The following is a 24970-nucleotide window of genomic DNA, read 5'->3' as shown; positions in this document are numbered from 1 at the left end:
GTACACCACCTGCTGGAGGAAGAAAGCACTTTGTATTTTAAAGGACACTAGTCACCCAGCACACAGCCTTTTCTCTTATCTTCACTCAGGGAAGCATCTGCAGAGCATCAGAGCTCCAACCTCCCGCCTCAGAGATAGTTTTTACCCCCAGGCGGTCAGACTACTGAACAGGAGCACTTAAAGACTGTGGATGCTGTGGATTATTTATATATGTTTATTATATGCTGCTGTTATATGTTGCTGTATAATTCGAAATACAATTTGAATTACAGCTGCTGCGCAGCAATGGTCGGGGCCGGGCAATTTTAGGCAAAATTAGGCAATTCTAAGCAACACACACACTAAAACAAAGCATATCACAACATAGAAGTTACATCATATAATTATGGCGTGCCCTTCAAATTGTGGATGAGTGGCTGAAGTGATCAGACTCCACTCCCTGCCAGCTCGTTTGCTGTAGCCTATCTGAGTGCCGACATGGCACAGTGGGGCTTGCCTGCCGCGTGGGTACGGTCTGGGGCAACCAACATCACTCACTTCACTAACTTCAACACCTGGTCCACTGCTGCTTCAACACAACTCACTGCCTACCAGCTTCTAGCTAATCAGCTACTAGCCACTGCTAATATACTACCTGGACTACTCTCATCTGCTGTCACGTCTCATCTCCCCCTTGGATTATCACTCCTGCTACTCCAGGCTACTATTCCACCAACTTCTCGCCCACTAACCTACACTCCTGCTGACCTTCACTGTCTCAACAACAACCACCGTCTCCCTGCTGCTACTGCCACCGCAGCTAGCAAAGCTGGGATCCTTCGCCGATACCGCTACATCCACCGAGGTTCTGCTACCGACACTTCCCTGATGGCTCACCTATCCCCTCACTCTGGACTAACTCTCGCCCCCCCGTCATCCCCACCTACCGCACTGCCAACCCCAACAACCTCCCTCACTTCCCATATTCAAATCCCGCCTGAAAACCTACCTCTTCTCCCAAGCCTTCAACCTCCCCTACCCCTAACCACCTCCACCCCACTGACTGTTCCTATACCGCCTGTGTCACATCCCATCATTTCTTTTGTTCACTATGTTGTCTTCTGCTTGATCCCCCATCTGTCACTACCCCTTTTGTGTTACTATGTAAGTGTCTTTGGGTCATTGAAAAGCGCTATACAAATTAAATGTATTATTATTATTTATTATTAATATACAAAGGAAAGAAAAAACTCAAGAACAAGAAAGTAAGAATAACATTAACTGCTAGCAATTATGAACAAACTGGCCTGATGTAGCTTAAAGCTAAACATTATCCATGGTGACAAAGATGAAAACATTTTTTAAAATGTAAAAGTAGCTATTGGATAGACTCTGCATATTGACTGACAGCTAAGCCAAATAAACAGGGAAAAGAGACAAGGGATAACAGGGAAAAGTGTTGATAAAGAGTATTTGTCTCTCTACGAAACTGCCTGGATCATAATTATTTTAACCTTAGTAGTCTCTAATCCACATAGCATGATGCCTGAACATAGGACTTTCACACTAGAATGTCCGTTCTGCCTTAGCTGAGGCTTGAACTCATAACTTCTGAGACTAAGGTCCGTCTTCTATCTCACTGAGCTAATTGGCAAGTGACAGTTCATGTGTGGCTTCACAAATTGAATAAGCCAAGCATCAGGGTGCCAGACAGTAGCCATCCATGCCATGGAAAAGCACATTTCAAAGTGAAAGTTCCAAAGTTGTAGCACATATGGTTGATTTGTTATGAATTTTCAAAGTTTTGAAATTTAGAGGCTTGCTGTAGCGCCACCATCAGGACTATTGTCTTGTGTTTCCAATTGAGGACATCTGGCATGGGACTGGACCTTTATGAAAAGTGTGGCTAGATTTCTCATATGGAAATGTTGCACGAACTGAGGCTTGAACTCACAATCTTCAACACCAAGAACCATCCTCTATCTCACTGAGCTAACTGGCAAACAGAAACATCACAAGTAGCTTCACAAATTGACTAAGCCAGTCACTTGTGTGCAAGACAGCAGCTGTGTGTGTGAAAATGCAGATTTCAAACGGCTGTCACAAATTCAGTTATTAAGACAAAAATCTAAAAATACACATATTGCATCTAGACAGCATGGAGATGTTGGTAATTTGTTTTAAACAATGATTTATTGGCTCCATAAGTGAAAAACTGATGTTTAAAAATGCTATTTTTGCATTCACTCCAATTGTTCGAATGAGAGCGAAATTCAAAATGCTGTAAAAAATTCAGTTTTTGAGATAAATTTCTGATATTTTCCAAACGTCATCTACCATGACTCCAAAATTTTGTCATTTTTTTAAATGAACATTGAAAATGTATTTAGCAAGAATGTGCAAGTATATATTTACAATACCGTTTACAGTCAAACATTTTGATGCACTGTAGGCTCAATTTTTGATAAATCAAAAATCTGTGTGGATGGTTTGTGTAGGACAGTCTGAAGATGCTCTGTAGCAAGTTTGGTGTCAATTGAGCAAAAATTGTGGGAGGAGATAGGTTTCAAGAAGTTTTACAGTTTTTGAAAAAGACAGAGTGATGGACTTCATAATTTAGGTTTAAATGTACAAAAGTTTCTTCAGTATTGGGGCTACAGTTTGGTGAAAGTTGCAAATCTGTAGCAAATATGGTTGATTTGTTGTGAATTTTCAAAATTTTGAACTTTAGACGCTTGCTGTAGCGCCACCATCAGGACTATTGGCCTGTTTTTGCAGCGGTGGCAATCTGGCATGGGACTGGACCTTTGTGCAAAGTTTGGTGATTTTTCGCACATGAGAAGTATGATTTCCTCGGAAGAAGAAGAAGAACATGCAGGATAAACGGGTCAGAACTCACGTGTGCTGTAGCAAATGAACTGTAACTTGGTAGCACAGGGCCAGTCGTACCATTGTCCGGAGACGCGGGAGTAGGTAAAGGCTACAGCCACACATTGATAGTTATAAGGGTACCCTGGTATCCAATGCTTAAATAAGGAGGTACTTCCATCCGACCACTTCCAGGAGTCTCTGAAGAGGCCGATCCAGACACGTTCTCCTGCAGGTATCAGCTCCTGTACCTTCTGGTTCTCTGTCATGTTCCTCACACTGGTCAGGTCTGTGTAGTTTACTCTGCAGTGGCTCTGGGCCTCAGTCCATGTCATGGATTTGGTGATGAGGATAAATGTCACATCCGACCCTGAAAATAGAGCACAGTGAGGCGCTGTGTAGAGGCACCGTAACATACAGCCTCCCATCCATGCCTCTGTGTGGTACTTTTCAAACCATTATATAATATTGATAAACTAATGAATATGTAATAATAACAAAGTAAAACATTATCATCTTAACAAATAAAATAAATTAATAACAGTATTTCTGAACCATCTCTCTACATTCACAAAAACGTCCTTAAAATCACCAAAAATAGACACAAACAATATATTGTTTTTAAATATGGATATTTTTCTCAGCGTTATTACACACACACACAAACACACACACACACACACTGTGTGTATGTGAACATACAAGTGTCCAGTATTATCAGTATCATATTCTCACCTCTGACATATGAGCAGACGACCTTAAGGCTGTTACTACACAGGAGGTCGTTCCATAGTCCATCCTCATCCATCGCTGTGCAGTGTTCTGCACTGTTAATATTGCTTGGTTCTCCAGCCCTCCATCGTCTGAACTCTGTCTCCCCGTGTTTGTAGAAACTTGTGTCTGACAGTGACCACCTCCAGCTGTACGTGCCTCTGTACAGTCCAATCCAGGCTCCCTAAAAGCAATATTTGACAGTGAGATAAAGAATTAGACCTCGCTCTAGCTTTTGTTCAAGGCAACATTTTTACATAAACTTCCCATTAACAGTCTTGATGCTGCCTGTCAGTCTGATCCTCCACCACTTTATTACAGGATTTTACAGCTGAGAGATTCAATGTGTAAAACTCTTAAAGGACAGGTTCACAAAATTTAAGTCTGTCTTCAAACAACATTCAGGAGCTCATATGAACAGTGAAACAAGTTTTGCCTCCTGTAATCATTCCTGCTGTTCATACTGGACATTAAGAGATCCCCTCATATTGGACTTTCAGTGTAAGTGATGCTGTTGCAACTCATAATGAAATAATTTCAATGTACGCGATAACAGTTTTGTAATAACACTGGTGTCATGTAAGATTAGAAGAGTTTCTTTGCTCTAAGAAACAAGGAGAGTACTCTTTTCTTTAAATGATCACATCATACACTGAATTAATGACATTATTCAACATGTTGCTACTTAGTTTATACATAATCATTTTCCTACATTATTATATTTGGCATAAAACTCTTAATTACTAATTAAGCACTCAGGTTTTCTGACATTATATGCTGATTATTATTATTATTATTATTATTATTATTATTATTTTGAGCTGCTACAGCTGGGGAACAAACTCTACAGTCCTCGTTCTGTGTAAAATATATTCAAACATTGATGTGAAGTTAATCTGAGGCTTCATCTGTCTGTGGAGATCTTCCAAAGTTAGAGTCTTCCTCCTTTTGTTACCATCCCTCCACTGCAGCTCAACAGGGAAACACTGTCTGCTCAAACACCATGAGGGAAGTTTATACTAAAAACACTTTATACTTCTACTCTACTACATTTTACAGGAGATATTTACTATAGTTACTATGTAGCATCAGATTTTAATACTTTCAAACCACCTGTCACTGACACACTTATCAAAATGACTTTTAGATGAAAGACAGAGGAAAGTGAACTAACCCTCCATCCATTTGGGTGGACCAGTTTGCTTGTATCTGCCGTGTTGTTCAGGGTCGTCATGTCCTCCATGTTGTCGACAGTAGCCAGGTCTGTGTAATTCTCTCTGCAGTAACTTTGTGCTTCAGTCCAGGTCTTCCGTTCATAAACAAAATGGTACTGACGTTCAGCATGTGATGAGACAGCACACAGCCCTGTAGTGACACACATGCATAGTGATCAGATTCAGACTATAAATGACTTTTTATATCTCTTCACTTTGTAATGTTTCATTTAGGTCACATAGACAGTACATTGTCCTGGACTAATCATATGGACTTTTTAGCATTAACATACAACAGAGAATTGACTTTGAGATGTTGTGTATAAAAAAACAATCAAATCAAATAAATCATAATAACAGAATGAGTCACAGGAGACATTTCCCTTCACAGTGAGTACTTTTCTGCTGATACTTTTAAGTACATCTTGTTTGTCACATACACATATGTAGATTCAAACAGTATTTGTTTGCTGTGATCATTCCTCCTGTTCATACTGGACAGTAACAGATTTTCTCTCCTAACATGCATCTAGACAGACTTAAAAGTCTGTAAAACCTTCCTTCAAAGAGGATTTTAAATGCAGGACTTCTTCTTCTAATGAAGTTCTTTTACTTTAGTATTCCCACCATGACAGTTTTTGGTTATTTAGCTTTATATACTGTTCAAATGCATAAAGGTCATCACGATTTTGTGTTTATCTCTACAAAATGACCGAGCTAAGTTTATAATATATAGCTTTAATAAAGTTCAGACTGTGACAATGTACAGTTGACTATAACACCACTGCTGCTCACTTTACAAACAACTCCATAAAATGATCAGCATCATGAGGGTTAAAATTTATTGTCCGGGACTTGATCACAACAACAATCTGTCCTTTAACGCTGAGAAAACAAAAGAGCTTATCACTGACTGTGACTGTTCAGCCACCTGTTGACATAAACAACACCCCTGTTGAAATTGTTAACAGCTTCACGTTCTTAGGCATCCAGATCACCAGCTCCCTCTCCAGGGGGGTGTTCCAGAAAGCTGGTTTAGTGGAAACTCTGAGTATGTTAACCCTGAAATGAGGAAACTCTGGGTTTTCAGTTCCAGACAGAGAGGTAAGTCAAACTCTGAGTCAATCACCATGGCAACAGACTCTGTGAACCTAACCTGCTCGCTGGCAGGTTTTCTTTAAGAAACCCTGAGTTCACCCTGTCTCCTCCCTACTGCCGAGCCTGAAGCAAGCTGGCAGACACACATGGGTTGTTCGTATGTAGGAAATCTGATTGATATCGAGGCAGAATTAATTCACAATGCCTTACGCCGGGAGAGGATCTTCACACCCCGTTTAGATGTGCTGTCTTTCACCAATGAGTATCTGTTGGAACGGTACCATTTTTCATTAGAACTCCTTATTGACACTGTAAAAATAGACTTCCATAGCCTCCATGTGTGGACAAATGGACAACAACACTCCAGATGTACAGGCCAGGATGAGCTGCATGTGTAAGTGATGTGAATATTGTGATAAGAGTATTTGTAAATATTTGATAGAACTGTAGCAAAAATGTTTCTGGATTTGGCCATATTTACATTAGAAACATGACTGCAGCAGTAACATACAGTTACAGAACTCACCTGATTCAGGTTGTGTCTCACTGGAAGTGGTGAGGTAGTGAGGTGGTGTGCTGAATCCAGCCGTGCTGCTGCTTGTTGTCTGACTTGTAGCTGTATTCAAACATACAGTACATCCATACTGTTACACCACTGCTTTAAGTCTGTTGTGTCATTCTACTTCATATAAAGTGAAGCACTGTACAAATACACAGAGCCGGCTCTAGCCACTTTGGTGACCTAGGCGGGATTAGGGTCCCCCCCACCCCCCTACTCCTGAGCTTGTAAATGGCAGGGACCATAGACTGGCTGATGTGCGCAGGGCATGGGACGCTGTAGCATGGCTCAAGCGCTTTCAATAAATATTTGAAGCGAGCTCCAGCCCAGACAGTCCTCTACCCAGCCACTTTTGTCAGCTCTTCCGAGGGAATCCCGAGGCGTTCCCAGGCCAGCCGGGCGATGTATTCCCTCCAGCGTGTCCTGGGGCGGCCCCGAGGTCTCCTCCCGGTTGGACATGCCCGAAACACCTCCCAAGGAAAGTGTCCGGGAGGCATCCTCACCAGATGCCCGACCCACCTCAACTGGCTCCTCTCGATGCGGAGGAGCAGCAGCTCTACTCCGAGTTCCTCCCAGACGTCCGAGCTCCTCACCCTATCTCTAAGGCTGAGCCCAGCCACCCTGCGGAGGAAACTCATTTCGGCCGCTTGTACTCGCGATCTCGTTCTTTCCCAGAGCTCGTGACCATAGGTGAGGGTTGGAACGTAGATCGACCGGTAAATCGAGAGCTTCGCTTTCTGGCCAAGTTCCCTTTTCACCACAACGGACCGGTTAAGCGCCTGCATCACTGCTGACACCACCCCAATCCGTTTGTCAATCTCCCACTCCATCCTACCCTCACTCGTGAACAAGATCCCGAGATACTTAAACTCCTCCACCTGAGGCAGGACCTCCCCCCCGACCTGGAGTGGGCAATCCACCCTTTTCCAGCTGAGGACTATGGCCTCAGACTTGGAGGTGCTGATTCTCATCCCAGCCGCTTCACACTCGGCTGCGAACCATCCCAGCAAGAGCTGGAGGTCACTGTTTGATGGAGCTAGGAGGACCACCTCATCCGCAAAAAGCAGGGACGAGATCCTCCCGTCACCGAACCTGACACCCTCCACCACTCGGCTGCGCCTAGAAATTCTGTCCATAAAAGTTATGAACAGAACCAGTGACAAAGGGCAGCCCTGGCGGAGTCCAACCCTCACCGGGAACAGGTCCGACTTACTGCTGGCCACGCAAACCAGACTCGTGCTCCTTTGGTACAGGGACTGGATGGCCCTTAGCAAGGGGCCACCAACCCCATACTCCCGGAGCACCCCCCAGAGGATGCCCCTGGGGACATGGTCGTAAGCCTTCTCCAAATCCACAAAACACATGTGGACTGGTTGGGCGCACTCCCATGCCCCCTCCAGCACCCTGGCGACGGTTCCGCGTCTGGGACGAAAACCACATTGCTCCTCCTCAATCCAAGGTTCAACTATCGACCGGACCCCCTTCTCCAGCACCCTGGCGTAGACCTTACGGGGTAGGCTGAGGAGTGTGATCCCCCTGTAGTTGGAACACACCCTCTGGTCCCCTTTCTTGAAGATGGGGACCACCACCCCGGTCTGCCACTCCAGAGGCACTGCCCCCGATGTCCACACAATGTTGCAGAGGCGTGTCAGCCAGGACAGCCCTACAACATCCAGAGTCTTGAGATATCCAGGGCAAATCTCACCCACCCCCGGGGCTCCGCCGCCATGTAGTTGCTGCACCACCTCGGCGATTTCTGCCCTAGGAATTGGACGACCCGCCCCCAAGACCCCAGGCTCTGTTTCCTCACTGGAATACGTGTTGGTGGGATTAAGGAGCTCCTCAAAGTATTCCTTCCACCACCCGACAATGTCCCAGTTGACATCAGCAGCTCCTCACCCCCACTGTAAACAATGTGAGCAAGTTGCCGCCTTCCCCCCCAGGCGCCAGACGGTTTGCCAGAACCTCTTTGGAGCCGATCGATAGTCCTTCTCCATGGCTTCACCGCACTCCTCCCACGCCCGAGTTTTTGCCTGCCGCAGCTGCACTCCGCTTGGCCCGCCGGTAACGTCAGCTGCCTCCGGAGACCCACAGACCAACCATGCCCTGTAGGCCTCCTTCTTCAGCCTGACGGCTCCCCTCACCTCTGGTGTCCACCAGCGGTTTGGGGGATTAACGCCGCAACTGGCCCCAGCAGCCTTGTGGCCGCAGCTCACGACAGCCACCTCTACAATGGCAGAGCAGAACAAGGCCCATTCAAACTCAATGTCCCGCTCTGCCCTTGGGATGCGGTCGATGCTCTACCGGAGGTGGGAGTTGAAGATCATCTTGACAGGTTCTTCCGCCAGGCGTTCCCAGCAGATCCTCACTGCTCGTTTGGGCCTGCCAGGTCTACGCGGTGTCCTCCCCTGCCCCCTGATCCAACTCACCACCAGGTGGTGATCAGTTGACAGCTCTGCTCCTCTCTTCACCCGAGTGTCCAGAACATATGGCTGCAAGTCAAATGATACGACTACAAAGTCGATCATTGACCTGCGACCTAGGCTGTCCTGGTGCCACGTGCACCGATGGACATCCTTATGCTCGAACATGGTGTTAGTTATGGCCAAACTGCAACCCGCACAGAAGTCCAATAACTGAACACGACTCAGGTTCAGACTGGGCAGGCCGTTCCTCCCAATCACGCCCCTCCAGGTCCCCCTGTCATTGCCCATGTGAGCGTTGAAGTCCCCCAGCAGAACAATGGAGTCCCCGGTCGGGGCACTGTCCAGCACCCGTCCCAGGTACTCCAAAAAGGGCGGGTACTCTGCACTGCTGTTCGGCACATAAACGCAGACAACAGTCAGGACCCGTTCCCAGACCAGAAGGCGCAGGGAAGCAATCAATTCAATCAATCAATCAATTTTATTTATAAAGCCCAATATCACAAATCACAAATTGCCTCACAGGGCTTTACAGCATACGACATCCCTCTGTCCTTAGGACCCTCACAGCTGATCAGGAAAAACTCCCCCAAAAAAACCCTTTAACGGGGAAAAAAACGGTAGAAACCTCAGGAAGAGCAACTGAGGAGGGATCCCTCTTCCAGGACGGACAGACGTGCAATAGATGTCGTACAGAACAGATCAGCATAATAAATTAACAGTAATCTGCATGACACAATGAGAGAGAGAGAGAGAGAGAGAGAGAGAGAGAGAGATGCAGGTAATGACAGTAGCTTACAACAACATTATTGAAAGTAATAATATTATAGTTATAGTTCTGGCTACTGTGGCACAATATGTTGAAAGTATGTATTAATATCTGATAGTATACATGTGTGACAATAATCATATGTGTATAATAACAGTAGAAGTATGACTAATGACTAATGATAACAGCAGCAGCAGGAGGCATCTGGCAGGACCATGGCAGCAGCACAACCACACACGTAACGCTGTCCAGGCACCGCTGCGATATGAGTTAATCTGAGAGACAGTGGAGCACAAAGGCTCCGGAGAAGAAGCCAAGTTAGTGACATCCAGAATGGCTGAGCTAGCAAGATGCAGTAATAGAATACAAGAGAGAGAGAGAGACAGACAGAGAAGGAGAGAAGGTGCCCAGTGTATTATAGGGGGGTCCTCCGGCAGACTAGGCCTAAGTCAGCCTAACTAGGGGTTGGTACAGGGCAAGCCTGAGCCAGCCCTAACTATAAGCTTTATCAAAGAGGAAAGTCTTAAGTCTAGTCTTAAATGTGGAGACGGTGTCTGCCTCCCGGACCGTAACAGGAAGATGATTCCACAGGAGAGGAGCCTGATAGCTGAAGGCTCTGGCTCCTGATCTACTTTTGGAGACTTTAGGGACCACGAGTAACCCTGCGTTCTCAGAGCGCAGTGTTCTGGTGGGATAATATGGCACTATGAGCTCTCTAAGATATGACGGAGCTTGACCATTTAGAGCTTTATAAGTTAACAGTAGGATTTTAAATTCAATTCTGGATTTTACAGGGAGCCAGTGCAGCAAAGCTAAAACAGGAGAAATATGATCTCGTTTCTTAGTTCCTGTTAGTACACATGCTGCTGCATTCTGAATTAGCTGGAGAGTTTTTAAGGACTTACTAGAGCTACCTGATAATAGAGAGTTACAGTAATCCAGCCTTGAGGTAACAAAAGTGTGGACCAATTTTTCTGCATCTTTTCGGGTCAGGATAGGCCTAATTTTCGCAATATTACGCAGATGAAAAAATGCAGTCCGTGAGGTTTGTTTTAAATGAGAATTAAAAGACAAATCTTGATCAAATGTTACTCCGAGGTTTCTTACGGTAGTGCTAGAGGCCAGAGCAATGCCATCTAGAGAAACTATGTCATCAGATAAAGAGTCTCTGAGTTGTTTGGGGCCAAGAACAATGACTTCAGTTTTGTCTGAATTTAACATCAGGAAATTGGTGCTCATCCAAGTTTTTATGTCTTTAAGGCAGTTATGGAGTTTAGTTAACTGATTACTTTCTTCTGGCATCATTGATAAATACAACTGAGTATCATCTGCATAACAATGGAAATTTATAGAGTGATTTCTATTGATGTTACCTAAAGGAAGCATATATAGAGTAAACAGGATTGGTCCGAGCACAGAACCTTGCGGAACTCCAAAACAAACTTTGGTACGTAAGGATGATTCATTATGAACGTGAACAAACTGAAAATGATCAGATAAATAAGATTTAAACCAGCTCAGTACAGAACCTTTTAAGCAACCCTTTCATCTACTGGGGTAAACCCCAACATTCAGGCAGAGAGTCTGGGGGCTATCCAAAAGCCCACCCCGGCCCTCCGGCTCTCACCCGGAGCAACTCCAGCAAAGGAGAAAGTCCAACCCCTCTCAAGGACTTGGGTTCCAGAGCCGGAACTATGTGTCGAGGTGTATCTAGCCGGTATCGCTTAACCTCTTCCACAAGCTCCGGCTCCTTCCCCGCCAGAGAGGTGACATTCCATGTCCCAAGAGCCAACTTCTGTAGCCGAGGATCGGACCGCCAAGGCCCCCACTTTGGTCTGCTGCCTGATCCACACTGCACCAAACCCTTCTGGATCCCTCTGCAGGTGGTGGGCCTGCAGGAGGACGAGCCCATGTAGCCAGTTCAGGCTGGGCCCGGCCGGACCCCATGGGCAACGGACCGGCCACCAGGCGTTCGCCCACAGGCCCCGACACCAGGCCTGGCTCCAGGGCTGGGCCCCGGTAACCCTCCGGGCCAGGTACACAAGCTCTCGTTGATTTCCATCATGATCTTTTACCATAATAATACAAGTATGCAAGACAGATTTTAATAATAGATACTGTTGGTATTCTTGAATGGACTCCTTTTAAAAAGTCAAATATGTGGCAATATTGCATTCAAATGAAAACTGGGATCTGTGTGCAAGCTACAGTTCCCATTGTTTTCTGTCGCTATGGAGATTTAGAAATGTTTAAAGGCATGGCCTTTGTAAAAGTAGACTTTCATATTCTCCATGTGTGGACAAATGGACAACAACACTCCAGATGTACAGGCCAGGATGAGTTGCATGTGTAAGTGATGTGAATATTGTGATAAGAGTATTTGTGAATATTTGATAGAATTGTAGCAAAAATGTTTCTGGATTTGGCCATATTTACATTAGAAACATGACTGCAGCAGTAACATACAGTTACAGAACTCACCTGATTCAGGCTGTGTCTCACTGGAAGTCGTGAGATAGTGAGGTGGTGTGCTGAATCCAGCCGTGCTGCTGCTTGTTGTCTGACTTGTAGCTGTATTCAAACATACAGTACATCCATCCATCCAAGTCTGTTGTGTCATTCTACTTCATATAAAGTAAAGCACTGTACAAATAGATTTTATTTTATTTGACCTACATTTACTGTAATTAGTAACAAGGTTAAACTGGAACATTCAACAGTACTAATAATGACATTATAATAATAATATTAATAATGATAAAAATGACAACACTAAAATAAAAGAGGTTGCACTGCAATTATATAGTCACACATTAGTTTTACAGTTTTCCCAATTTGTTATCGAATTTCAGGATATCTTTCTATCTTTTTTTGGGGGGACATTTTGCCTTAATTTGACAGGACAGTTGAGCGTGAAAGGGGGAGAGAGACAAAGGGAGTGACATGCAGCAAGGTGCCACAAGCCGGAGTCGAACCCGGGCCGCTGCCGCAAAGCCATATATATGGGACACCTGCTCTATCCACTAAACCACCAACATCCCATTACAGGCAATTCTGCTTGCTAAATTTCATATGCTGCCTCTCTTCCCTTGGCAGCTTTAGCACTGTTTTTTTCACAAAATATATGCTCATATTGGCTGTAGGCATTCATGAGCACCTCCAATTCCACAGGTGTAAAATAAGCTGGAACCAGATACTCAGAGTCAAGTCAGAGTTCAGGATTAGACTCGGAGTTTGTTGAACCTCCTACCTGGAATACCCCTCTGGTCTCTGAACACCAGTTGTGTCATCAAAACAGAGACTTGACTTTCTGAGGTGTGTGAGGAAACACAGCATGTCAACAAAAACCCTCATCTACTTCTACCAGTCCAAAATAGGAAGCACCTTGACTGGATGCATACTGGTATGGTTTGGCAGCATAACAGCACAGGATCATAAACACCTGACGAGGATGGTGAAAATAGCGTCAATAATCATAGGATCACCATTACATCAGATACAGGACATGTACACCACCTGCTGGAGGAAGAAAGCACTTTGTATTTTAAAGGACACTAGTCACCCAGCACACAGCCTTTTCTCTTATCTTCACTCAGGGAAGCATCTGCAGAGCATCAGAGCTCCAACCTCCCGCCTCAGAGATAGTTTTTACCCCCAGGCGGTCAGACTATTGAACAGGAGCACTTAAAGACTGTGGATGCTGTGGATTATTCATATATGTTTATTATATGCTGCTGTTATATGTTGCTATAGAAATCCAAATACAATTTGAATAACGGGTCAGAACTCACGTGTGCTGTAACAAATGAACGCTATCCTGATGTCACAGTGCAAGTCGCGCCATTGTCCGGAGTAGCCAAAGTCTGCACACACACAACGCTGATTCTCTCCATAGTTGTTAGGTTGCCCTTGTATCCAGGCCCTAAATGAGGAGTTACTTCCATCTGACCACTTCCAGCTGCTCAGGGCCTCCCCTTTGTCCAGTCCGATCCAGGTTCCCTAAAAGCAATATTTGACAGTGAGATAAAGAATTAGACCTCGCTCTAGCTTTTGTTCAAGGCAACATTTTTACATAAACTTCCCATTAACAGTCTTGATGCTGCCTGTCAGTCTGATCCTCCACCACTTTATTACAGGATTTTACAGCTGAGAGATTCAATCTGTAAAACTCTTAAAGGACAGGTTCACAAAATTTAAATCTGTCTTAAAACAATATTCAGGAGCTCATATGAACAGTGAAACAAGTTTTGCCTCCTGTAATCATTCCTGCTGTTCATACTGGACATTAAGAGATCCCCTCATATTGGACTTTCAGTGTAAGTGATGCTGTTGCAACTCATAATGAAATAATTTCAATGTACGCGATAACAGTTTTGTAATAACACTGGTGTCATGTAAAATTAGAAGAGTTTCTTTGCTCTAAGAAACAAGGAGAGTACTCTTTTCTTTAAATGATCACATCATACACTGAATTAATGACATTATTCAACATTTTTCTACTTAGTTTATACATAATCATTTTCCTACATTATTACATTTGGCATAAAACTCTTAATTACTAATTAAGCACTCAGGTTTTCTGACATTATATGCTGAATAGTATTATCATTATTATTATTATTATTATTTTGAGCTGCTACAGCTGGGGAACAAACTCTACAGTCCTCGTTCTGTGTAAAATATATTCAAACATTGATGTGAAGTTAATCTGAGGCTTCATCTGTCTGTGGAGATCTTCCAAAGTTAGAGTCTTCCTCCTTTTGTTACCATCTCTCCACTGCAGCTCAACAGGGAAACACTGTCTGCTCAAACACCATGAGGGAAGTTTATACTAAAAACACTTTATACTTCTACTCTACTACATTTTACAGGAGATATTTACTATAGTTACTATGTAGGATCAGATTTTAATACTTTTAAACCACCTGTCTTTAACATTATTGTCAAAAATTACTTTTAGATGAAAGACAGAGAAAAGTGAACTAACGTTCCATCCATTTGGGTTGACCAGTTTGCTTGTATCTATCATGTTGTTCAGGGTCGTCACGTCCTCCATGTTGTCGACAGTAGCCAGGTCTGTGTAATTCTCTCTGCAGTAACTTTGTGCTTCAGTCCAGGTCTTCAGGTCATAAACAAAATGGTACTGACATTCAGCATGTGATGAGACAGCACACAGCCCTGTAGTGACACACATGCATAGTGATCAGATTCAGACTATAAATGACTTTTTATATCTCTTCACTTTGTAATGTTTCATTTAGGTCACATAGACAGTACATTGTCCTGGACTAATCATATGGACTTTTTAGCATTAACATACAACAGAGAATTGACTTTGAGATGTTGTGTAATAAAAAAACAATCAAATCAAATAAATCATAATAACAGAATGAGTCACAGGAGACATTTCCCTTCACAGTGAGTACTTTTCTGCTGATACTTTTAAGTACATCTTGTTTGTCATATACACATATGTAGATTCAAACAGTTTTTGTTTGCTGTGATCATTCCTCCTGTTCATACTGGACAGTAACAGATTTTCTCTCCTAACATGCATCTAGACAGACTTAAAAATCTGTAAAACCTTCCTTCAAAGAGGATTTTAAATGCAGGACTTCTTCTTGTAATGAAGTTCTTTTACTTTAGTATTCCCACCATGACAGTTTTTGGTTATTTAGCTTTATATACTGTTCAAATGCATAAAGGTCATCAGGATTTTGTGTTTATCTCTACAAAATGACCGAGCTAAGTTTATAATATATATTAAAAAAAACTCCCTCTGCACAGCCGATATAGGGGATCAGGTGCTGGTCGATCGCAGGAACATCTTAAGTAACATATCAAAAATAGACGACCGCACACTGAATAGACTTTACTGTGAATTTATTGAGAGCGAACAACGCGTTTCGCCTGTGGCTTCTTCAGGTTCACTCATCACAATTACCTGAACATTCACAGGTGTGATAAAGACTCACGTGACTTGATTCTTGAGTCAGTTCACTTCATTTTTTTCTTTTTTCTTTTAGTGCTTTAACAGATTTCCAAAAAATAAAACAATATAATTTTTTAAGTTGTACAAAATGAAATAAAACAAAATAAAAAATCAAAATTAATGGAAAATTACAAGAGTTACACAATTTATATCGTTTAAATTGATACCATTATACAACCAATTGAATAGAAAATTATCAGTACGTTCACTTCATTTTTTTCTCCAGTGCACTGACATATATCAAAAAATAAACATTTCTCCAATTGGAGCATAATAATTTTGTACAAAATTACATCTTAAAAAACATAGTTAGATCAATAGACGGTTACAAGAATTACACAATTTTATATTATTTCAATTCACCATTATACAGCCGACTGAATAGGAAGTGTTGAGAATGTTTTTTTAAAAAGGGGGGTTACAGGTCCTACAGCTGTCCCTCTCTACGCTAAATGGAAGGGGTGAGTGACAGGAGACCTAGTGACTCATCTCTCCCTACGGGTCCAGATTACCTGTAGAGGGAGACACAAGTTAATATTTATGTCATAGAAAAGGACTCAAATCCTGTGTTTTCAATAAATCCACAGTAAAGTCTATTCAGTGTGCGGTCGTCTATTTTTGATATGTTTATAATATATAGCTTCAATAAAGTTCAGAGTGTGACAATGTACAGTCGACTATAACAGTGCACTCAGTCAGTCCTCTCTGCAGAGCAGACTGTATGCTTAGGTTCCTATGGGCTGTTCCACAGTGGTACAGTGTTGTCTGAGGGAAACGTTCAAACAACCTTATGAAAAGAGTACGTTTTTAATGTTTTACAATTTCAAATGGTTTTTGTACGTTTTCCATTGGTATTATATTAAATTTGATGAATATTCTAAACAATAACCCTCTTTTTTAATTTCTTACCATCAGAGTACTGTGTTGCTTTAAGGTAACATACCCAAAAATGTACCCCTATAACAATATGTCTTGAACATTTCTTTAAATGTTATTATGTTCACTCAGTATATTATATGAAAACAATTTCTTCTTTTTTATTTTCCCCAGCTGGCATCATAATGTGTACCACACAGGGATATATCAAAGTGCTGTAACAGAAGAATAAACATTGATAAAACAAACACTGACCTGCTGTGATGAGCAGAAGAACTGTGTCCATCTTGTTCGCTCTCAGTTTGTTGAATACGTGACTTCAGACTTGCAGCTGTTGAAATAGCTCCTGATGTTCAACACAAACTCCTCACAGTACCTCACTATCATTTTAACTTCATGGAAAGTGTTCTGACTAAACAATTATTTACATATTATGCAAATAACTCAGCAGTTTTCCTTGTTTTCAAAAACATGTCTGACAGGCCTGCCATGTTGATGGACTACAGCCACAAACAGTGACCACACTCTGTAGTGAATGATCATTAGTCATTTAAAGGCAGTGACATTTCCATTACATTAGAAAGATTCATTCTACAAGGGATCCACTTTTTCATACTTTAAAACATTTGGCAGGAGTGTTCTGCTGTACAAAGACAAAGTGTGTTACAAACTACATATTCTGTCAAAACTGAGTTAAGACCAGAATCTCACTTCTTGGCTTCTGCTTTACCAGATCAAAATGATTATGCCATAGAAATGTATCACCTGCCAATTCTGGTGTTCTCTGGCAAATGCCAGTTGAGCTGCACGGTGCTGGGCTGTGAGCACAGGTCCCTGTAGAGGACGTGGGGCCCTCATGCCACCCTCATGGAGTCTGTTCCTGACAGTGTGGTCAGAAACATGCACACCAGTAGCCTGCCGGAGGTCATGTTGCAGGGTTCTGGCAGTGCTCCTCACACACACACACACACAAAGGAGCAGACACCGGTCCTGCTGCTGGGTTGATGCCCTTCTACGGCCCTGTCCAGCTCTCCTGGTGTAACGGCCGGTCTCCTGGGTTCTTCTCCATGCTCTTGACACTGTGCTGGGAGACACAGCAAACACTCTTACGACTGCAAGTATAGATTTGCCATCTTGGAGGAGCTGGACAACCTGTGCAACCTGATTTGGCTGCAGGTACTGCCTCAAGCTGCCCTTACTGGGGGATGTCTTGCTTTTGCCTCTCCATTGCACCTGTTGCCACTTAGATTTGCACTAAAGCAGCTGAAACTGATTCACAATCACTTGTGCTTCCTAAATGGACAGACTGATATCCCTGAAGTTTAACTGACTTGGTGTTAGACTAAGACCAGAGCTCTATGGTGCAAGCATTTTACTCACATTTGCGACTAAAAATAGTTTTGTGCGAGCAAAAGAAATCATTCAGGAGCACGCTGTGCGAGTACAGATTTCAACCAGCAGCAGAAACAAAAGGTGAATCCTGCAGGTTGTGGGTTGAACCGGGGTCACAGACAGGAATACGGTGGAGCACTATGGCCACCGCCGCAAGATAACGGTTTACCAGTGACAGAGAAGTCCGGCTCAAGGTCCAATAACTTCCTCTTCGTTGGTGTCATGACTGCCCAGAAGTACCTGAACAGCCGAGCCGTGGCGGCACACAGGTATGTGACGTGTCAGAGGAGAAACGAGCCGCTCACATTTCTCTCTTTGTGGCTGGTAACGGTCCACAAACCTCACCGCACTGAAGGGACTGTTCTTAACTTATCAGAGGAGGAGGGTGGCTGGCTGATTTTTATTTTATTTATTTATTTTATTTTGATCCCCCCTGTAGCCACAAATATTTTTCCTTGAGCTTTTCGAAGTGACTGGTGGAAAATGCATGACCCTTCACCATGAATTAGATTTTTAAAATTTAGCTGAGTTCATCGGATGAAGTAACTGAGTACATTAAGTATGATATAAGAACATATTTGTACTTAACCTGAGTATTTCTATTTTCTGCCACTTTATACTTCTACTCCACTACAGTTCAGAGGCAAATACTCCACTACATTTATTTACTAACTTCAGTTACTTTGCAGATTCAGATTAATAACACTAAATTTAATCAACAAATAAATTATGATGTATTATTATCTGCAAATATAAAACCTAAGTGTCACGTGGAGGTCGGGGGCAGTGCATGTGGTGTGGCGGCCGGGGTGGTGGTTCCCATTTTTAAAAAAGGGGCCTAGAGGCTGTGCTCCAATTATCGGGGTAACACACGGCTCACCCTCCCTGTGAAATTTTATTCCAAGGTGCTAGAAAGAGGCTCCAACTGATTGTCGAACATCGGATTCAGGACAAGGAATGCGTTTTCCGTTGTGGCTGTGAAACATGAGCAGCTCTTCACCCTTGCAGGGCTGATAGAGGGGTCATCATAAGATTTCTCCTAGTCCACAAAACACATCTTATGATGTGTCCAGTGGAGAGTCCTGTGGAGGGTACTGAGGGAATACTGGGTACTGGTGTCACTGCTACGAGTCTTCTGATCCATGTATGGCCAATGACACTGTGTGTCCGTAAACTCTGTACAAAGTCGTACATGTTTTCAATGGGTCTTGTTTCTTCCAGTGTTGTAGCTTGTCACTGATTCTGTGTGTGATATTTATGGATGGGATCTCAAGGTGCAGACGGGGGAGGAAAGTGTCCACTTTGGGGAATTATGTCTCTTTGCAGATGATGTCGTTCTGATGGCATCATCAGACTGTGATCTCCAGCACACTCTGCAGTTTGCAGCCAAGTATGAAGCAGTCGAGAGGAGAGTCCGAGGCCATGGTTCTTTGCTGGACAATAGTTCGATTTATCGATTGATTGACTTATTTTATTTTGAACATGTAGAATAAAATGATATCAAAAACAAATCAAAAAGTGGATTGTCCCCCCTGGGTTGGGAGGGAGTTGCTGCTCCAGGTTTTGTTCACGAATGTGAGTAAAATGTGAGTCTGCGACAGACAGGCAGTTTGGGTGGTGCGATGTCAGCTGTTTTTTTTTCCCAGGATGGCGGCGGTATGACCCGCCCTACTCTGCCCTACTCTGCCCCTGATTGGCTTACCCTGATATTCTTACCTAACGATCTTACTCCTAATGCCTTAACCTAACCAATCCAACCAATGAAGGCAGTGAGCACTAGCCGATCAGAGGGAGTGTCGGCAGGTCCCACCTTTGCCATCCTAAACAAAAAAAAATTTGGTGCACCAGACTGTTGTAGTAAAGAGGGAGCTGAACCAGAAGGTGAAGTTTTTGTTTTACCAGTGGCTCTACGTCCCACCCCTCACCTTTGGTCATGAGCTTTGGGAAGTGACCAAAAGAACGAGATCGCAGATACAAACGGCTGAAGTGAGTTTCCTCTGTAGGGTGTCTGCACTCAGCCTTAGAGATAGGGTAAGAAGCTCAGACATCTGCAGGGAGCTCCGAGTAGAGCTGCTGCTCCTTTCTGTCAGAGGGGGCAGCTGAGGTAGTTTAACATCTGATCAAGGTTTCCCAGGCACCTCTAACTGGTAGGAGGCTCCAGGGTTATATATTTGCTCATAAAGTATTTTCACAGTGTGGATTTGAACTTTTACTTTAGTTTATCCATCCATCCATCCATCCATCCACTTTCATTCGCTTATCCAGGGCCGGATCGCGGGGGCAGCAGGCCAAGCAAAGCAACCCAGACATCCCTCTCCCCAGCTACACTTTCCAGCTCCTCCTGGGGGAGACCAAGGCGCTCCCAGGCCAGACGAGATATGTAATCTCTCCAGTGTGTTCTGGGTCTGCCCCGGGGCCTCCTACCAGTGGGACGTGCCACCTCAACTGACCCCTTTCAATGAGAAGGAGAAGCGGCTCTACTCTGAGCTCCCCCCAGATGTCCGAACTCCTCCCCCTATCTCTAAGGCTGAGCCCAGACACCCCACGGAGGAAACTCATTTCCACCGCTTGTATCCGCGATCTCATTCTTTCAGTCACTACCCAGAGCTCATGACCATAGGTGAGGGTTGGGACGTAGATGGGCCAGTAAATTGAAAGCTTTGCTTTTCGGCTCAGCTCCCTCTTCACCACGACAGACCAGCGCAGCACTCACATCACTGCAGAAGCCGCACCAACCTGCTGATCCATCTCAGGCTCCATTCTACCCTCACTCGTGAACAAGACCCCAAGATACTTGAACTCCCTCGCTTAAGGCAGTAACTCTCCCCCAGCCCCCCACAAGACCCACTGAGGGACGTGGTCATAAGCCTTCTCCAGGTCCACAAAACACATGTAGACTGGATAGGCAAACTCCCACGTCCCCTCCAGCAGCCTTGCAAGGGTAAAGAACTGGTCCACTGTTCCACGACCAGGACGGAATCCGCATTGCTCCTCCTGAATCTGAGGTTTGACAATCGGTCGAAGCCTCCTTTCCAGCATCCTGGAGTAAACTTTACCCGGGAGGGTGAGTAATGTGATACCCCGATAGTTGGAGCACACCCTCTGGTCCCCTTTTTTAAAGACGGGGACCATGACCCCGGTCTGCCACTCTGCAGGCACCGTACCCGACCTCCACGCGACACTGAACAGGCGTGTCAGCCAAGACAGCCCAACAGTGCCCAGAGCCTTCAGCATCTCAGGACGAATCTCATCCACACCCGGCGCCTTGCCACTGGGGAGCTTTTTAACTACCTCAGCGACCTCCGCCAGGGATATGGGCGAGAGTTCCCCTGAGTCTACAGGCTCTGCCTCGTTCTCAGTGGACATGATGGCCAGGTTCAGGAGGTTCTCAAAGTGCTCCTTCCACCGCCCGACGATGTCCCCAGTTGGGATCAGCAGTTCACCCTCTCTGCTGAGCACAGCCTGAGATAAGCCCTGCTTTCCCTTCCTGAGTCGTTTAACAGTCTGCCAGAACTTCCTTGAGGCCAACCGAAAGTCCTTCTCCATAGCCTCCCCGAACTCCTCCCACTTCAGTACTTCAGTGACCGCCATAGCTGCAGCCGTTCTGGCCAACTGGTAACTGTCTGCTACTTCAGGAGACCCCTGGGCCAGCCAGACCCAAAAGGCCTCCTTCTTCAGCCTGAGGGTTCTTTGGTTGCTGCCCCGACAGGCACCGACAACCTTCTGACCACAGCTCCTAGCAGCCGCCTCCACAATGGAGGCTTTGAACATAGCCCACTTAGACTCCATGTTCACCCTCACTACACGTTTGGATTCACCAGGTCTGTCCGGCAGCCTCCCCCGCCATCCGATCCAACTCACCACCAGGTGGTGATCAGTTGACAGCTTTGCTCCTCTCTTCACCAGAGTGTCCAAGACACACGGCCGCAGATCTGCTGATACGACCACAAAGTCAATCACTGATCTTAGGCCTAGGGTGTTCTGGTACCAGGTACACTTATGAACCTCCCTGTGTTCGAACATGGTGTTCGTTATGGCCAGTCCATGGCTCGCACAGAAGTCCAATAATAAAGCACCACTCGGGTTCAGATCAGGTAGGCCATTCCTCCCAATCACCCCCCTCCAGATTTCTCCGTCATTGTCCACAAGAGCGTTGAAGTCCCCCCAGGAGAACTATGGAGTCCCCAGCCGGCACCCCTTGCAGGACGCCGCCAAGAGACTCCAAAAAGGCCGGGTACTCCGCACTGCTGTTCGGAGGATAAGCACAGACAACAGTCAGAGACCTTCTCTTTGCGACCTGCAGTCGCATCGAGGCAACCCTCTCATTCTACGGGGAGAACCCCAACACAGCAGCGCTCAGCCGGGGGCTTGTGAGTATCCCCATACCCACCCGGCGCCTCTCACCCTGAGCAAAAAGTGAGAGTCCAGCCCCTCTCCAGGAGTTTGGTTCCAGAACCAGTGCTGTGCGTGTGGGTGAGCCCAACTATATCTAGTCGGTACCGCTCCACCTCCCACACCAGCTCCGGCTCCTTTCCCACCACAGAGGTGACATTCCACGTACCAAAAGCCAGTCTGCGACACCGGGGATTGGCAGGCCATGGGCCCCGCCCAGCACACAATGCACAGGACCCCGATTTCTATCCCTGCTGGCGGTGGACCCACAGGGCAACAGCTCCATGTTATTACTTCGGGCTGAGCCCGACCTGCGCCCCATGGTCCAAGGCCCGGCCACCAGACGCTCGCTGGTGAGCTCTCCCCCCGGGTCTGGCTCCAGGAGGAGGCCCCGGTTTCCCCATACCGGGCTAGTTACACTTCTCCTGAGTGGTCCACTTCATCGAAGGTCTCTGAATCGCTCTTAGTCTGGTCCCTCCCCTGGGACCACTTTGCCTTGGGAGACCCTGCCAGGGGCTATTAGCCCCAAACAACACAGCTTCCAGGTTCACAGGGACACTCAAACTCCTCCACCGCGTTAAGGTGATGATTCTCTGAGGACTTTAGTTTATTACATTCATTTTCAGGGACCATGTACAAAAACCATTCCTCTCATACAGAGAGAAGAGATGCATTGTTCCAAATTTAGCTACAGACACATTTCCAGTGAAGTGAAGGATCTGTATACTTCCTCAAACTTTATGCAAACACAGGTTGATTTGAATGTTGCAGCTGACTCTGAAGAGCAACTCACGTGCTGAAAGCAGTGTCAACATCTACATACTATTATTTATAGTTGTATTGAAGAAACATAAAGGACAAAAAGCAACACATAACATACTTTATAAGGACATTAGATTTTGTTATTGAGATTTTTGTTGTTTTCTGTTCCCGTAACTTTTAGCCATGCTAGCAGCGTAGCTCTAGGGATGGCACAGTTGATTGGTCTTTGGTCCAGACTGACGCATCACAACAGCAACTGGATGGATTGTGGTGCTTTGGTACAGACATTCATGATCCTCAGGCCAAAGATTCGTCAGGAGACAAGTTGAAACAGGAGACTACGTGCAATGCGCCGTTCTGCAATGTTCTAAACACCTGCCGGTTCACAGGAAGTGACCACGCTAAGACGGTGTATCATCTCTAGTCAACAACTCTCTGTACTTCTGATCTGGAACGTTGACATTGAGTGTCCACCATGAGACAATCAATATAATTTGTAGCTTAAAATCTGAATGAGATAGTGATAGTGAGATACTGGCAGTGCTTAATTTGAGCCGGAACGTACTGGAACACATACCAGGATCTTTTCAGAAAAGGCCCTGGTGCATTCCGGAACTAATTTGTATGGGTCTAGAACTTTTCGCATCTAAAAACTAGGCTACATACAGTATTGGCTGATGTCACTAGAGTTGCAGGGTATACTGGTAGACCGCGGTACTAAAACTCCACAGTACATATGATAGTTCAAAGTCCTATCGCAAGAGGGTGAGTGTCCATGTAATGGCGCACGCTGGTCAATAACGGCGCACGCTGGCCACCTGCCACTCAATATGCTGCTGTAGTGGTCAGACATGTGAGTATCTTTGAGCAGTGAAAGTTATTATTTATTTCTTTTTACTTGTCGGCAGTGATTTGTTTTCCACAGAGCTCTATGTGCGAGCATTTTACTCGCATTTGGGACTAAAAATAGTTTTGTCTGAGCAAAACAAATCATTCAGTATGCTGTGCGAGTAAAGATTCAACCAGCAGCAGAAAGGAAAGTTGAATCCTGCAGGTTGTCGGTTGAACCGGGGTCACAGACAGGATACGGCAGTCAAATACTGCGGCCAAAGTGCTCCACGCCGCAACATAAAGGCTTACCGGCGACAGAGAAGTCCGACTCCAGGTCCAGTAATTTCCTCTTCTTGGTGTCATGACTGCCCAAAAGTACCTGAACAGCCGAGCCGTGGCGGCACACAATATGTGACGTGTCAGAGGAGAAATGAGCCGTTGACATTTCTCTCTTTGTGGCAGGTAACAGTCCACAAACCTCACCACACTTTAGGGACTGTTCTTTACTTGTCAGGGGAGGAGGGTGGCTGGTTGATTTTTATTTTATTTATTTATTTTATTTTGATCCCCCCTATGTTAATCACTTATTGATGCTGTTTTTGAAGTATGAATAAGTCATTAAGTAATTTATTCCATTGAAATATCATTGATGTATTATAGAAAAGAGATTTATCTTTTTATAAATGACAAAAGGAACATCTGCCTCATTTTTGCTGTGGTATCATGATACTACTCAGAACCGTGATACTTTCACTGGTATCGTACAGTGGGTCCCAATTTTGGTACCATGACAACAATAGATGTCACAACCATTCCATTTGGAGTCGCGCAGTGAGGCAGCTCGGGTGCCACACTCCCCCTTTTGGGAGTGGGGGAACACTCATCAAAGTTGTTAGAATGTATAATCTTGGGACCTTGAATATCTTTTGTAAATGTCATGACATTTGATTTGTTATAAAGATATTTCAGTCACAACCACAAATGTCACCCTCATGGTGGCACTAGAGTGAAAGTCAGGAGTTCACCAAAGTCGGTAGGAATCAC

General features: G+C 44.7%; 1 protein-coding gene across 2 annotated transcripts in view; it reads right to left on the bottom strand.

Annotated features, from left to right (window-relative positions):
* The window catches only part of LOC144464108 (C-type mannose receptor 2-like), a 35265-nt gene that overhangs the window by 7119 nt on the left and 3176 nt on the right, over positions 1–24970 (bottom strand). Inside the window, exons 2-9 of one of the 2 annotated variants that reach the window (XM_078169719.1) lie at positions 16805–16880; positions 14669–14859; positions 13473–13680; positions 12163–12252; positions 6457–6546; positions 4793–4983; positions 3583–3802; positions 2879–3217 (exon numbers count right to left, since the gene is read on the bottom strand). In XM_078169719.1, coding sequence (XP_078025845.1) covers positions 2879–3217; positions 3583–3802; positions 4793–4983; positions 6457–6546; positions 12163–12252; positions 13473–13680; positions 14669–14859; positions 16805–16835 — 1360 coding nt within the window. In that variant the 5' untranslated portion in view covers positions 16836–16880. The remainder of the gene's footprint in view (positions 1–2878; positions 3218–3582; positions 3803–4792; positions 4984–6456; positions 6547–12162; positions 12253–13472; positions 13681–14668; positions 14860–16804; positions 16881–24970) is intronic. The other variant, XM_078169720.1, reaches the window with a different exon arrangement.

The sequence above is a fragment of the Epinephelus lanceolatus genome, chromosome 8, assembly GCF_041903045.1.
Source record: "Epinephelus lanceolatus isolate andai-2023 chromosome 8, ASM4190304v1, whole genome shotgun sequence".
Classification (NCBI taxonomy): domain Eukaryota; kingdom Metazoa; phylum Chordata; class Actinopteri; order Perciformes; family Serranidae; genus Epinephelus; species Epinephelus lanceolatus.
Note: the sequence above shows the minus strand (reverse complement) of the source record. Positions and strands in the feature narration are given on the sequence as shown.